At 54.6% G+C, this 15,163-nt stretch overlaps 4 protein-coding genes across 4 annotated transcripts; 2 read left to right on the top strand and 2 right to left on the bottom strand.

The window, feature by feature from the left end:
- Positions 1–1,235: 1,235 nt before the first annotated feature.
- Positions 1,236–2,340, top strand: BBK36DRAFT_1201055 (hypothetical protein; the record flags this gene model as incomplete). Its single annotated transcript, XM_024897152.1, has 5 exons — positions 1,236–1,344; positions 1,461–1,494; positions 1,535–1,554; positions 1,989–2,161; positions 2,203–2,340. 5 exons carry the CDS (start codon positions 1,236–1,238, stop codon positions 2,338–2,340), a joined length of 474 nt encoding a protein of 157 aa, XP_024749735.1.
- Positions 2,341–3,261: 921 nt separating this feature from the next.
- On the bottom strand, positions 3,262–3,727 carry BBK36DRAFT_1119395 (hypothetical protein; the record flags this gene model as incomplete). The annotated part of the gene is made up of 2 exons (XM_024890582.1): positions 3,262–3,503; positions 3,619–3,727. 2 exons carry the CDS (start codon positions 3,725–3,727, stop codon positions 3,262–3,264), a joined length of 351 nt encoding a protein of 116 aa, XP_024749734.1.
- A 5,122-nt stretch (positions 3,728–8,849) lies between these two features.
- On the bottom strand, positions 8,850–11,322 carry BBK36DRAFT_162422 (P-loop containing nucleoside triphosphate hydrolase protein; the record flags this gene model as incomplete). Its single annotated transcript, XM_024897726.1, has 3 exons — positions 8,850–8,969; positions 9,069–10,938; positions 11,024–11,322. 3 exons carry the CDS (start codon positions 11,320–11,322, stop codon positions 8,850–8,852), a joined length of 2,289 nt encoding a protein of 762 aa, XP_024749733.1.
- A 704-nt stretch (positions 11,323–12,026) lies between these two features.
- BBK36DRAFT_4658 (Skb1 methyltransferase) lies at positions 12,027–14,574 on the top strand (the record flags this gene model as incomplete). The annotated part of the gene is made up of 4 exons (XM_024898107.1): positions 12,027–12,145; positions 12,261–12,835; positions 12,905–14,331; positions 14,395–14,574. The coding sequence occupies 4 exons, from the start codon at positions 12,027–12,029 to the stop codon at positions 14,572–14,574; spliced, it is 2,301 nt and encodes a 766-aa protein (XP_024749732.1).
- Between the last annotated feature and the right edge of the window lie 589 nt (positions 14,575–15,163).

Below are 15,163 nucleotides of genomic sequence, written 5' to 3'. Positions count from 1 at the left end.
GTACTTGTCCGGTTCCCTGCCCGGCTTGGTTTTTGAGTCTAATCCGCGGTCTGTCATCCCTTGGGTCATTCTTTGACCACCATTGGATCATAAGGACAAGCCATAGATTTGGAGGGCAGTCCTGGTTGTCCTTCTCCCAGGAATGGCTGGAGGACAACCCCCCACCGGCGAGGGGATAAGTAACCCCTTGCTCTCGTGACCAGAGGACTTGTCGCTAACCTTCTGTGCAGGGCAGGCTCATCAACTTGGTGATATGCGCATCTATTCACTGACGTATGCGGGTTCACAACTGACAGCAAATTTGTGAGTCTTGGGAAAAAAAAGCACTGGCCAACCATGTGAGTCCAGTCTGATGTCGATGAGTATATCTGTTCCAACCAGCTCCGATTCAAGCCTGGAAATCAGGCTCAGGTCCTTGTTGCGGCCAGTAAGCGGTCATGGCGAATAGCCAAGTTCCGAGTACGGTCATCCCATTGAAGACTTTCTCGTACATGTATGGAGCCTGCAGCTTAGAAATTTGATCTTTACTCTGTTGATGATCTGTTTCCATTCATACGATTATCACTCCAATTTCCCGAAAACCGGTGGGTGGCATCACGGCTAAAGTCGGTGACTTTTTTTTTTCCTATGATGACGCAGTCCCTGGCATATGGCGCGGCACGTTGACGATGTCATGGACAGGGGCAATGCCGCCTATCACGTATAGAATATAGTGGCAGACTGGCGGTCTCATGTAGGACGAAATTTCATGAAGCCTTCTGTCTTGAACAATGGTACCGCCGCGGCCCGTTTACTCTGCCGGAGGAGGCAAATCAGGGACGGTTGGGGAAACGGGGAACCGGCTGGAGAAGACTTTTAATACTGATCCGCCGAGGGGTCTCCAAATAGGAAGCTCGGGACGCATCTATCTGAAGCTTCGATTGAGGATTCCCGCAGCGGCACTAGCTCCAACGGCTTCGGCCGTGTTGATCAGGTCCACAAACAGTATCGTTAAGTTGGAGATAAAGCGAAAGAGGAGAGAAGAGAGAAGAGAAGCATTCGCCGCCTAGCAGCCAGGCGCATGGCGATGCAGGGAGGTGGGCAAGTGGGGAGCCAACCCTGGTTGAGGTCGCAACGAAAGCATGAAACAGCAGCCATCTCGGGGCCTGGGTGCTCGGAGGAGTTCCCTGGGCAGGTAATCAAAAGGTCGGCACGCCGCTTGTCTGAGCGTTCATCCGGAGAGTTGGGCTGCTATGATGCTGGCCAGCCACCAAGAGCGATTCGGGGCCCCTTGTTTGAGCGCAGTTGTATTCTCTTGCCCGCCTGTCCTGTGCTACCAGCCGGGCCGGGTGAAGGACTTCAAGTGTGAGCTCCGCACGGTTAAACTTTCGTCGTGCAACTTCATGTTGTCTTCACGGTGGGCTCTTGGCTGGTTTGTCCTTCAAAGTGATGCGCAAAATCCTACTACTACCCACGAGTAGGTAGCATCCATGCTGCGAAGCCCCATCTTTCCCCGTAGGTGCCGCTGCAGTCGCATACTACTGCCCAGTATTAGTATATATGAAGATGAGCCTGGTAAGAGTCGGAGATACTACTGTACAAACTCTTGCATTAGCATCATCACTGGCGTCAATCGGATAGGTCGATTCCCTCGCATGAACAGCAGCAAGGAGAGGCAATGGCCAAAGAGGGAATAGAAGGCATTCAGAGAAATGTGATATGAGACGTCGAGTGCAGCTAGCGCCATCTTGCTTCGTACCTGCCTGGTCAGCGTGCCTGCAGCCGGGCATCTCCTGGGCAAAAGTCAGGTATCGACAACCAGCACCCAAGGTACCTGCATGGCAAGATGCCTGTGCTGGATGCTAGAGTTGGGAGACACCATCGGCAAGCTCAGCATCTGGTTGGACGCCGGGCATGGGGGATCTTCCGCACGCAGTACTCGGGACGGGGTGGCAGGTACATGCAGCGGTCTGGCAGGCCCGGAGTGGCCGTACCTTACCATCTTCCAGGTTGCCACCCAGGGCCAAGGTCGCTCCTTCCCGCGTCCCTCGGCCGAGAGGAAGGAGGCAAGTGGGAGGCAATAGCAAGGAAAGTGGGCTACAACTACCCTGAGAGCGGCAGGCATGACTTGCATCTGGCCAAGAGCGAGGAAAGCACGCAGAAGCCCATCGCCCCACCAGGTGTAGAAGCCAGGGAAGCGTCCGTGTTTCTTCCGCCTCTCAGCTCCCAAACGACCAGAAGCTTGAACCTCACCAGACTCCTGCGACCACTGAGGCGCCACTTGCTGGTAATTCCGAAGAAAATAAGCAACCGACGGCAACGGATCCGACTCGCTACCGCAGCACGGCTCGAGCCAACTAACGGCAAACGGATCGCGCAGTGGTTGCACCCGTCTTTGGCTCCGCGTGGCCGAGACTCAGGGCGGCAGAAAGCATGTTGGCCAGCATGAAAGGGCCGATGCCCGCTTGAGTGTTTTATCGCCTGCAGCCTCGCAAGCACCTCACCGAGCTACTGCTTCGGACACGCGCAACTCTTGGCTCTTGACCGGCCATTGGAGAGACGAGACGCCAGATTCCTACTGCATAACATGCTATGCGATTCTTGCCACGACTGGCCTAAGGCCCTGTAACGACAGTCTGGGGTTACAATAAACGAGAACCAGAGCAGAGCCTCACCATCCCAAACCCCAAGAGAGGGAGAGAGAGAGAGATAAGAAGGAAAACAAGACAAAACATTCTTTTCCGCCCCAAGGTTGAAGATTTTCCGGCGTTTCCCAGCGGTACGCAAATACCCCCGACAGCAAAAAGTCCCAACTCCCTTGCCATTTTCCAATCCCTTGTTGCCGACCTGTTCAGATGTCAGTTAGTCCATCTGCGTCAGGCCATCCCACGCAGTCAAGGACTGCTGCAACAGGGTAGTGCAAATTTTCTTCCCTCGTTCTAATCCGGTTCTCCTTCTCTTTTTGACCCAACGCCAATTTTTCCCTTCGCTTCGACCATTGAACCTATCCTAGCCCGTTTTCCTTAACCGTGCCTATCAAAACGAGTGTGCGAGAGCAGCCGCTTTCCATTCCCTCAGCAAGTCAGGGCGATTGCCATGCCTTTGAAGCTGGAACGGATAACACCTGCATCTCCTACCTACACAGTTGCAGCGTCAAACCGTTTTTGCTGCCGAAATCTGGTTTAAATGACCCCTACTCCATCGTCAGCCCTTCGAATCAAAGAAAAGCGGGCCTAGACGCCGTGGTGTTCTCTCCTACCAAAAATTGATCGACTTGGTTGCCTATTGCCCGCCAGCAATAGTTCGATACGAACCGGGCAAGACGAGGCTGGTCGTCGAAAAATCCTGTGGCCGTTGGCCATCCTCGTCAAAGCCATCGCCCTGAACGTGGGGGATCCAGCTCTCTCCGGATTCATTTAGCGCAACCGGGTTTGTGATAGTTTGTTGTAGGATACTCTCTCGGATATGAGGTGAGACGAGTTCATGAGATACCATGGTAGATGGCACCAATCGCTCCTCGGCATCTCGGCCCTCAGCCTGTGTTCTTCCATGTTAGCCATACGCGGCTCATCATTCTGTGCCTACTCGAACGGAGCATGGATACACCGTTGGCATGGACGATTCATATATGAGTGTGACTTACAATGCAGGTTGCACATGGCGAATTGTTCACCCACACCCAGTTGGGACAGTTGTGCGAGTAAAAGTTCTTGCAACGATACTTGTAGAAGCCTCCGCTGCCACTCATCTTCATTTTCACGATAAGGCAAAGTATAAGTTATAAGAGAGAAGCAAGGACGACAAGGACAGGCCAAGGCTGTTTGGAAACAGAGCAGTCCTGTTGAGATTGCAGAAAATAGAGGTATAATATCTTGGACCGCTGAAGAGAATGCTGAAAGTGCTGATATTGATTAAGGCGAAGAAGAGGTTCCTTGACGGCCTTTTATATCAGTATCTCAGACGGCCGGTCTCTCAAACCTGAGCTTCAAAAGTGGACTGCCATCCTGGACACCGTACAAGATGCGTACCTCTACGGAGTACGTACTTGGTGAAAACATTTCAACCCTGGCCTGCCTATCCGCTTCCCCCGTATCTTGAGAGGTACGTATTCATACTCGTCGCCATGGGATCTGGGGAGTGTTTTGACCAACACTGAATGTGCATTAGCATTAGCCGAAAGGACCCTCCCCAGCAGACCGGGACAAGGTGGTGGCGGCCGGGGAGGATGTTCACTTCAGGGGGTGTCTAGATAGCAACTCCCCAGCCGCTTTCTGGATGTATGTAAGTGGAAGCGCACTAGCCAATCCTTGCCCGCATACTTATTTCACGTCCGCAGCAGAGCAGAGATTGTCAACGGCCTGGTACAACCGGTTTGACGCCCAAAGTGCAACAAGACATTATGCCTTGTACGGAGCATACTCGTATGAGAGCTATCCGCCTCGCATTTTACTGATGTAAGTGCTCATAGAGGATGACTTGCCTGATGATTAGGTACACCACTTGGGACATGAGGGAATCGCTGTGGTATTCTGACAGAGAAGGAAAGCCGAAGCACTTCCCAGCATCCGCAACGAAGGGTGGCATGCGCGAAAACGCTACTGGCAGCAAGAGCGTGTATTGCTCTATCATCATAGAGTGCCGTCAAGCCTCGACAGATCAAACCGGCGGCTCTCTGTCAGAAACGCAGCTAGAAGCAGCCCTGCGCATCTAGCCCACACACTCTAATCTTTGGCTGCATGTTTGTACGTTTACGGAGTGGTACACGCTCCTTACATACTTTGCTCATGGTGTTCCAACACACCCCTCGCGTCCTGCGAGGTCAAATTCGTCTGAATATCGTACAACTATATACGCCGCTTGTCGAGAGATTGCACGGCGGCCCACTCCAGAGACAGAGGTGAGGTCGAAGTCTAAGCCGAAGCACATACTAACAGGCTGAACACTTGGGCTAGGACAGCACGATGATTGAGAAAGGGAAAGGCATATGGGGAACGGGACTGCCCGGCCCGTCTGCTTAGGCGACTACTAGTAATCGATGGCTTGGGCTTGTTCTACTATCGGCCGAATCTCAGGCTCTTGCTCGAAGATCAGCAGCCGTCAAACGTCGCACTATCTGTGTATACTCCGCATAGACGGCCCGAGCATGAATCGCAGACTCATGTCCCTGTTTGAGACCGAAGAAGAGAAGAAGCCAGCTCGTAAGTCTTCAAGCTGCCCACTGGACTCGCCACAAGGATGATTGGCAGAGCGCGCCACCTGGGCTCTTTCTGCATGCATGACGTTCGATTCATGGCTCCCTTTCTCTCAATGGTATGCAATGCGCCCGGAAACTGAACTTTCCGAGGACTTGTGGCTTTTACTTCTTGCGAGGCTGACAGCCATTCATCGACCTGACTGCCCCAGGATCATGTTGTCTCCAAAATACAACAACCCTCCACCAGAAGACAGAGTCCCTGCTGCTCAATGACCACAATCCCTGTTCTTCTCGAAAAGGGCATTCTAACGATATTCTCCAGGGGGCGTGTGATTCACACGCCAGAAGCCTGTCGCGGATGGCAGAGCTCAAGGCCGAGATGCGATTCGACCAGGACACGACAGCATTCGAGTCTGGCTTCCCAAGCGCTGTTGTCTCTATATTGCATGGCTCAGCCGACGCTCGCAAACTTTTCACTGTTCATCTAGCCAGATACACATCATATGGCATATGATGCAGCCGTCATTAGCTGCAGGATACTTCGAACCGCACGTATGCAGTTTCCACTCTCCCTGAACGAACTATGAACTGGTGAGTGTTTCCAGCTGCCATTTACAGCGTCAACGTTGTGGCTTTGGGCTGACGCAATCGAACTAGCATCAGGTTGCTTTTTCATCATTGCTTTTTAATCATGCAGCCAGGAGCCAGTGGGTTGAAGCCGAAGCAGAGCCATGGTGATGCTCCCGGAAGGCCTGGAATGCAACATGGACAAGAAGGAAGGGTTTCCACACGGCGAAAATCCCCGTGCGGCCGAACAGCACGGCTCTATGAGAAACCTGCAGGCCAGGACGTCATGGATTGTGATGGGCATGCCCCTTGATATGCTTGTCCATGGCACGGCGCGGTTAGACTTGGCTCTGCTTGTCTACTACCTTGCCCCCGGTTCGACTTTGGCTCGGTTCGCCCCGTAGTGAAATTACGGCTATCGACCCGGCATGTCTGTGCTGCTAAATCTGGAATCCTAGTCGGCCAATGACACCGTTGCAGTTTGACAGGCCGTTGCTCCTGGACACCAGTAACAGGGAGTTCATGGTGCCATAATGGAGTCTCTCCGGAACATGGAATGGGCGCAGTGGAGAAAGAGGCATGGTCCTGCGTCATCCGAGGCTGTTTCAACTGCGCAATCCAACCGTCATAAATCTGGCGCGCTGTCACCTCGAAGTCAGCGGGGAACGGGACTGTTGCATAATGCTCGACATATCTGACAGTATTCATGGCATTAATGGAGGCCGGAGCAGCTCCGGAGTCCCATTGCCGACTTTCAGCCTTTTAATGTCTCAAACAAAGTACATTACTCAAAAGGGCTTCACCTCTAGGATCCGGAGCTCATGATATCCAGCAGTCATTCACCAGCCACGACGAGGCCCCGAGAGCTTCTTGTCCGAAGCCATGCTGGGCCGGCACACTGCTTCCGTGAACTCGGTTATTCGATCGCCTCCGGCCTCATTAGTGAATCCGAGTTGTGTCGAAACAACACGCCGAGTTTGCCAGTCTTAGAGCATGAGAAAACGAGTTCAATGCAAGCCTTCTCCCACCTCAGCGCCGACGGCGTTTCAGCCGCATGCTGGAGCATCAGACGCCCTCCTAGAGGCGCGAACAATTTCGCTTTGTTTGTGTGGCGTCTGCAGCTTGGTGGGAGGCCAAGTGACGGTGCCGAGAAGACAGACAGCATGAAGCAGATTAGGTTCTGCAAAGTAAGCACTGTCGGAGGTCAAACAAGCAGTTATTAACACCGACAACTCACTCCGAGTCAGGGCCACAATGCCATCCCGGATGATGTTCCATCGGTACTGGCTTTATTTCGCTGTTACTACCTGGCTAGACTCTCAAGTGCTGATGCTTTGATTATGCGTCTCTGGCCAAGGAGCAGTCTTACTCTCGCCTGCTGAATCGCCGCGGCGAATCCATAACCTGGCTGTTCGAGGACAGACGCCAGTGGAGGGCATACGGGCATCCCATAGCGTCAGATGCTAATGTCCCGCGAGGATCGTCCATGTTCTTGTCTCAGCAGGGCAGCGCTAACAGCTTTTGACAGCCACACCTTATCCTCTTCAGCTGAAGGCGACTGGGGCATCCTCTCTGGCACCTGCGACAACACCACTTATACAAGACTTGCATATGCATGCTAACGCTTCTGGTATCCGCAGACTGGCCTGCTCTTGGCCTCGGATCAAGGGGCCTCCCTTCCCCGGACCAGCATCCTCTGGTGTGCGGCGTACAGCGTGCACAAGAGGGGCGCCGTCCTATCCACAATGCTGAACCAGCTCATCTTATCTCCTCTTTCCCTGCTGAAAGTAGCTGCACGGCTAGATTGGCTGATGTCCGAGATTCCTGTCATGTTGGCTGTCCCTACATGTGCTACAGGCAACCTCAGAACCCGGTACCAGGTGCAAAGGATGGAAGCACAAGCCACTGGTGCTCTGCATGTGCGATCATTAAGGCACAAGTGACAACCCACCAGCAACGAACAGGTCGTGGCGGCCCACCGGATGCTGCCGTCGCTAGCGGAGGTCTGCACAAGGCGGGTATTGGATGGATACAAGAGATTTCGTTCGTACCAGCCTCCGGGAATCCGGGTCCTATGCCGCGTGCTAAAGGAGGATCTATGCCCCAACCATCCTTATATCGTGGATGGGGGGTTCGGTACGCGATGGCCCCCCCCGGGGTGGGAGGGGGAAGGGGCATCTACGCTTTGGGGAGGATATATCGCCAAACTCTGGTCGCCTGCTCTGCTCGACGGATGCTTCCCCGGGCGTCATATTCCGTCCATGCTTGAGACACTGCGGGCAATTTGACGGATAACCAGCAGGCGCAGAGAAGAAGGCGCGTCTAGAGCATTGTTTGCTGCCGTGACCACCCAGCCGAGAAGCAGGCCTTCCATCAACATGCTTGTTTTCAGCTACTGCATAGGGGTGATGATACGAGCAAGCGCAAGGGGGTTGCCGAGGAGACGAGGAGAGATCATGCCATCTCGCAAATGGTTTTCCTTCTATATTGCAGCTTGCCATGAATCCTGTTTTGATACATGCGTGAAACCAAGGCAAGCCGGCGTTCTTGTCTACATCTAACTGGTCCGAAAGCCAACGCCCCTCCCCCCAACAAAAGCAAGGTTGCTGCAAGTTTGATGCCTCCCTTACAGGACAAAGGTTCTCATCACTCAGCAGCAGAGGTCCAAAATCCCGGTTTCCCATCATCAGCCTTCCCGATGGTGACGGAGGCTTGATTGATGGCTGATCAACACATTAAGTATGTATCGTCCATATTGTCCGTCCTCCTGCAGGTCTGAATCGAAGAGCGGGGTCTTTAGGATTTTTGGACCCCACGATCAATCAGGTAGTGAATAGGAGGAGGAAAAAGGAAGGGGGGAAAAAAGAAAAGAAAGGCAACGCGTAAGGTCCATGGTCGTTCTAATTTGGTCAAGGTGAAAGCGAGACTGGAAAAAAAAAAGGAACAACAAAAAAGAAGGAGACCCGAGGACAGCCAAGCGTTGCCCAGGTCTCGAACGACGCCGCGAACAAGGAGGGAGGGAGCCAGCCTCCGGACAGACTCGAGCTCCTAAGCGAGCAGCTGCAGCGCCGCGCCTCAGTAATGTCATCTATGCAGGCCTCTCTCCCTCTCACCGACCACCCTTTTTCATGGCCTCCTTTCTTCTCTTCTTCTCTGCGGCCCGGACCAATGACCGCTTGATCTCTCCGTCCTCGAAAGTGTCGAGGTCATAGTACACGGGGGCGATTTCCTGTTATCCCGGATGTCAGCTCTTGCTCGTTTACGCATAGGTGAGACGCAAAAAGACGGTGGGGAATTCCCCACGAATATGCAGGGCAGCAACACTTACCAATAGCCACTCGGGCCTGATGCCTGTGCATGTGCGGATGTACTGCTTGGACGTAAGGACGAACTCGTTGTACATGACCCAGTCGAAATCGGTACGCAGCACGGTCGAGGGATGGATCAGGACGGCCTGCTCGTCCTTCACAGTGCGGTAAACCTTGCCGGAGCTCTCCTTCATGGCGACCTGCATGAAGAAGCCGGCTAGCATGGCCCTGCGGATGTTTGTGTAGTAGTTCTTATCCTCGAAGGGGGTCGAGACCAGGTCGAGGTTGTGCGTCTCCATGATGCGCTTGAGCTGGGCACGGACGCTGTCGGCGCTGGAGAGGTGGCGGTAGGACAGGAAGTGCTCGTGGCACCACTGCTTGACGGAGTCGGGGTCCGACGTGGCTTGGCCCTTGAAGGCGTGGTAGGCGTTGAGGAGGGTCAAGTGGTCGCCGTCGGGGTGGGAGAAGAGCGCCTTCATGTCGTCCGCTCGCTTACGGCTGCTGGCGGGCCGCACGAAGATCTGAGGGACGGACAGGAGAGAGGTGATGGAGAGGATCTCGTTAGAGCAGTAGAACTCGGGCGAGGAAATGAGCATGACGGCCAGGGCGGGATCCAGGGGGAACTCGGACGCCAGGCTGCCGAGCGTGGTCAGCTCGCCGTCGTCGTCAAGGCAGGCAAGGTAGTTGAGCTCTTCCAGCGCACGCATCATGGTCTCCGGAGCGGGAGGGTCCATGAGGTCGAAGTGGACGAGATCCTCGACGCCGAGCTTCTTCAGCTCCAGCACCGTGTTGGCGAGGTTGGAGCGCAGAATTTCGGGGTACGTCTGCTCGATGAGCTCCTTCTTGAAGGCCTTCTCGGTGTAGAGCCTGAAGCATTTACCAGGCTTCGTACGACCGGCACGACCGGCACGCTGCTGCGCTGAGGCCTTGGAGATGGGCGAGACGAGCAGCGACTCGACTCGGATTCTGGGGTTGTAAATCTTTTGCTTGCTGAAGCCGGGGTCGACGACGTAGACGATGCCGTCAATGGTCAAACTGGTTTCGGCGATGTTGGTCGAGACGATGCATTTTCGGCCGGGCCGTCCGCCCTTCCTGAGCGGGCCGGGCGCTTTGTCGAAGATGCGCTGCTGCTGGTGCGGCGGCAGCGTGCCGTACAGAGGGTAGATGGCCAAGGGGCCGGCATCCACCTCCCGTATCAGCTCCTCGGCCTCGAGGCCGATCTTTCGGCAGGCGTCCTCGATCTCATCTTCACCGGTGAGGAAGAGGAGGATGTCGCCTTCGGGTTCGGAGGCGTGGATCTGGAGGACCGTCCGGATGGCGGCCTCGACGTAGTCGCGCTCGGGCTCGGGGGTGTAGAAGATCTCGACGGGGTGCGTTCGTCCGGGGACGGCCAGCAGCGGCGCGTCGTTGAAGTACTTTTGGAACTTTTGGGCGTCGAGCGTGGCGGACATGATGATGATCTTGAGGTCTGGACGCCTCTCTGCGATTTGCTTCAGGAGAGCCATGAGGATGTCTGTCGCGAGCGTTCTCTCGTGCGCTTCGTCGAGAATGATGCAGCTGTATCGCGACATCTCGTGGTCGTGCATGGCCTCGCGCAGGAGCATACCGTCCGTCATGTACTTGAGCATAGTCTTGGGCGACGTCTTGTCCTCGAAACGGATGCTGTAACCGACTTCCTCGCCGAGGTTGACGTCCATCTCGTCGGCCACACGCTGCGCTACGGACATGGCGGCGACTCGACGGGGCTGCGTACAGGCGATGAGCTTGCCATTGAGGTGCGGCAGCTCGTCGTACACGACGTACTGGGGGATCTGGGTCGTCTTTCCGGAACCAGTCTCACCGACGAAGACGAGGATCTGGGTCGAATGGTACTTGTCGAGGAACTCTTGCCTGGAGTCGAGGCGCAGCCCAAAGTCAGCAATTTCTCATCTCTTAAAACGTTCGATTCGCTTCAAGGTGTGGTGGCATCACGAACCTCTGCTTGTGGACGGGGAGATCTCGCCGCGTCTGCAAGATCTGAAAGTATCTCTGCGAGTGCGGACGGCCCGTGAAGGGATTCGTGTCGGAGTCTTCGGCTTTGGCAGCCTGCTGGGCGGTGGTCTGGCGACGCTTCATGCCGGCCAAGGGCGAGTTGGGCGACGGCTCGCTGCCCCAGCCGTTCTCCTCCTCGTACATGTGGGCGAGGTAGGGATTGGCCTTTCCGTCCATCTTGGTCTTCTTGCTCGACGGCTCGTCCGTGTCTGCGCTCGCTCGCTTTGCTCCTCTGTCGGCCATGCTGCTCTCGGTATGACTTTCTGTCCTTGTGCTGATAGGCCGCGCAAAACCGTCTCGGAAGGCTTAGATTGTTTCGCTGGGTTGGAGTTTAAGGCTGCGGTTGGCTTAGAAAATTTTGGCGGGACGGGCCAAATGTTGTTATCGATAAGGGACTAGCTTCACTGTGTGGGACGTAGCTGGCACTGGCTGTTGTACGCTGAAGCATAAGATCGTGGGGTTGATAGAAGGGTGTTCATTGGGCTCAGTTAATGGGTTTTCCTATTATGTTAATGCATGTACCGTTGAATCGTTTAGAGGTATAAGAGTCCCGTATCAATAGTCTAGAGGCCTTGGCAGCCAGTTACAGCGAGGGGATTTGGGCACGATGATGATTGACGATGAAATACGCACTGTGATGACACTGTGCTTCTCGCTTCCACTGAGAAAAAGGATGCGCATGAAATCCAAGCGGTTCAGCTTTCAATCTTTGAGTGAGAGGGGGCTGAGCATCTCTGGCCATCCAAGAAGTTGAGAAAAAATCGACATTATCGGCTTGAGCAGTATCTCGTGCTGTTTGCTGCCTATCTTTTAGCGGGGGATTTCTTCGGTGTGAAAAAAGAAAAAAAAAAGAGCAACTACCTTGTTCAAACAGCCCGTCCATCACATAAGACATCCCGGTAGGACAAGAAGAAATTGCGCTTGGATCGACTTTGCACACCAAAAAAATGGGCTCAGAATCAGACGCAGGCGGCTTTTCCCTCCGAGGAGACTTCCGGGAGAATCGCCCCATGTTCACCCTGGGGTATCATGACTCCAAGAGGGAAACGCCGCTCTCGGAGTTGCAGTATGGATATCTGCTGAATCAAGATGCAAGTTTGAGCTGATGGCACGGCATGACTGTCCCAGGAGAACTGACCGTGTATGCAGTTTTCTGTGGCTACGACGCCAATCACCAACAGCTTCTTCAAGTCCAGAGTCTTCAAGGTTGTGTCTGACCATCTGGCAACGCTCAAAGCAAATGGCGAGAGGGCAACGAGCGAGGCCACGGCGAGCCGGGCGGATCCCATTCTTCTGCCTCTCACGCCAGAAGATACCGGCATGTTCCCCTCTCAGGCAGTCAACACCTATGTCGCCTACACAAGCCCCTGGATCGATCTCTGCTCAAAGGACCCCGTCATTGCCAACATCTCGCGCCAGGTGCTCAACCTCGAGATCAACTATGCGAGCTGGTGCGGCGTGAAGAGCATCATCATCACCGGGCCTTGCCGGGATGCGTCCAAGGAGGGGGGAAGCCAGGGGATTGCGCAGTATTCGAGGGCTGTTCAGGAGGCGCTTACGATTGCTCCCGCGATCACCATCTTGATCCATATTCCCATGTACCGGGAACCTCTTGTCGGATCTCAGACGGAGACGCTGTCTTCGTTGAACGCGGAGGCATCCAACGCCACAGAGGGCGAGACTGACATCTTTACGACTTGGGATTCTTGGCACCAGATCCGATCGGTGTGCAAATACAACCCCAGGCTTCTCGTTGGTGAGTGGAAACTGAGTTCTGCTACAATCGGAGGAGATGCCGAGTGCTGATTTTCATCTCGCCACATAGCTCTGAAGATGCCGAGGGTCGTGCCGGAGAAAGATTTGCAGAACCGCTGGTTCTCTGAACCTCTTCATTACCTGACCTTTGGTCCTGAGGTTTTTCAGAACAACAAGCTGGGCTATCCTAGTCTCACCAAAAACCACCAGGATATCATCTTTGCGTACATGCGATTGAAGAATGCCCCTTGGCTTTTACTCTGTGACGTTGGCCCTGATGTTGGACATATCACCGAAGACGGCAAGGATGCAAAGCCCACCATCACAGAGGCCGACTTCCCCAGCTTGGAGGAGGCGCACAAGCCCGCCTTTCGCGTGTCTACGGAGTCCAGTGCTCACTGCGAGTACTTGCGTTGGCTGGAGACGCAGCAGCCTCCCTTTTCAGCATTAGAGACGCCTATTCTCACCAACTTCCAGGACTGGCTACAATCACCGCTGCAGCCTCTGTCGGACAATCTCGAGTCGGCAACGTACGAGGTTTTTGAAAACGACGCCATCAAGTATGACCAGTACGAGTTGGCCATAGCGGAGGCCTTGAAAGACTGGAGCGAACTGAAGCTTCCCACCTCGAAGCCCGGTGTTGTCGTCATGGCAGTTGCCGGCTCCGGCCGTGGCCCTATCGTCACCAAGGCTATTCAGGCAGCGCAATCAACTGGCGTCGAGGTGGAAGTATGGGCTGTCGAGAAGAATCCCAATGCATATGTATACCTCCTACGCCAAAACGCCCTAAAGTGGGGGGGCAAGGTGAAGGTTGTCAAGACGGACATGCGAGCTTGGAAGGGGCCCCTGATCTCGGATTCTCCCGAGACTGGGCCAGTGTATGGCAAAGTCGACATCCTCATCTCCGAGTTGCTCGGCTCTTTTGGCGACAACGAGCTTTCTCCCGAATGTCTGGACGGTATCCAGCATGTTTTGGCAAAGCCTCACGGTATCTCAATCCCGCAGTCTTACACGGCACACCTGAGCCCCATCTCCACGCCGAAGCTGTATACGGACATCAGCTCAAGAGCTCAGACTGATGCCACTGCCTACGATACTCCTTGGGTGGTGAGCCTGTATCAACTGGACTTTGTGGCCCAGAGGGTACCTGGCCACCCTCGATTCCAGGAGGCATGGGAGTTTTCTCACCCCATCCCCGACTCGACACTCGAGGCCATCTCAGCACGGCGCTCTGGAGGAGTTGTCGGCGGCACGGGAGGCTCCATGGCCGGCGCTGCGGGAGCAAACGATCACAACTCGAGATTCTGCCATCTGACATTTGTTGCGCGTACTCGCGGAGTTACCCACGGGCTGGCGGGATACTTTGAATCCACGCTGTACGAGCAAAAGTCTGGCCCCAACAAGGGCAGGAAGACGGAGCTGAGCATTCACCCGGAACGGATCGGCGAGAAGAGCAAGGACATGGTGTCTTGGTTTCCCATCTTTTTCCCTCTCAAGGTGAGTTTGAAAGATGATCCGATCTTCTTTTCCTGTCCGATTAGTTACTAACACAGACAACAGACGCCGCTCTACTTCCCTGCGGATACCGAGCTGGAGGTGAGCATGTGGAGGCAGACGGACGACACCAAGGTCTGGTATGAGTGGCTTGTGGAGGCGTGGACTTGGGTTGGGCCATCGGCGCGTGTCAAGGTGGGATCCTCGGATCTGTGTAGTAGCCGCAAGCTGGCGTGTTTGATGTAAAAGTCGATGCCGGCTGGTGAAAAAGTCAAGTTGGCAATTTGATTTGCTTCTTGTTAGACGGCGGTTAAAACTATAGCCGATAGTCACGATGAAGGACCGCGAAAGAACCCGAAGTCGGTTCGACTGTACTTTGCTCTGGTTGAGGGTGATGCTGACAGGAAGTCTTTTAAGTGAGTCGCGTGCTGTTTATGCAGCATCCGATATTGAATTGACATTAGAGGGACATGGAATATCAACCAGGCTGCATGCATATCAAAGTCTACCGAACTTGAGGTCGAACGAGAGAAGCGGCTCAAATGCCGAGGCAGCTCCGGAGCTCGCCGCGTCCCACGGCGGGGAAGGCTGGTTGCCCCGGTACCGGTACCGGCAATCGGGCAATCGCTGAAGCGCAAGCGCCGGACTGCTGGAAGTACTACATACAATTGGTCCTTTTTAATTGCCCTGCTCGCCTCCCATGCCCGCCTTTTAGCAGTAACAATCATCCTTTCCCAGACCCTCGGCTTCTTCCATGCTCCTTTGAGTGGGGGGTTTTCCGATCACTCAAGCGGGAAGCACTGAAAACCCCATGGCCTCTGTCTGCCGGGCTCTA

Source organism: Trichoderma citrinoviride (genome assembly GCF_003025115.1).
Source record: "Trichoderma citrinoviride strain TUCIM 6016 unplaced genomic scaffold BBK36scaffold_7, whole genome shotgun sequence".
NCBI lineage: Eukaryota > Fungi > Ascomycota > Sordariomycetes > Hypocreales > Hypocreaceae > Trichoderma > Trichoderma citrinoviride.
The sequence above is the reverse complement of the archived record's forward strand: the minus strand, read 5'-3'. Positions and strand labels throughout refer to the sequence as shown.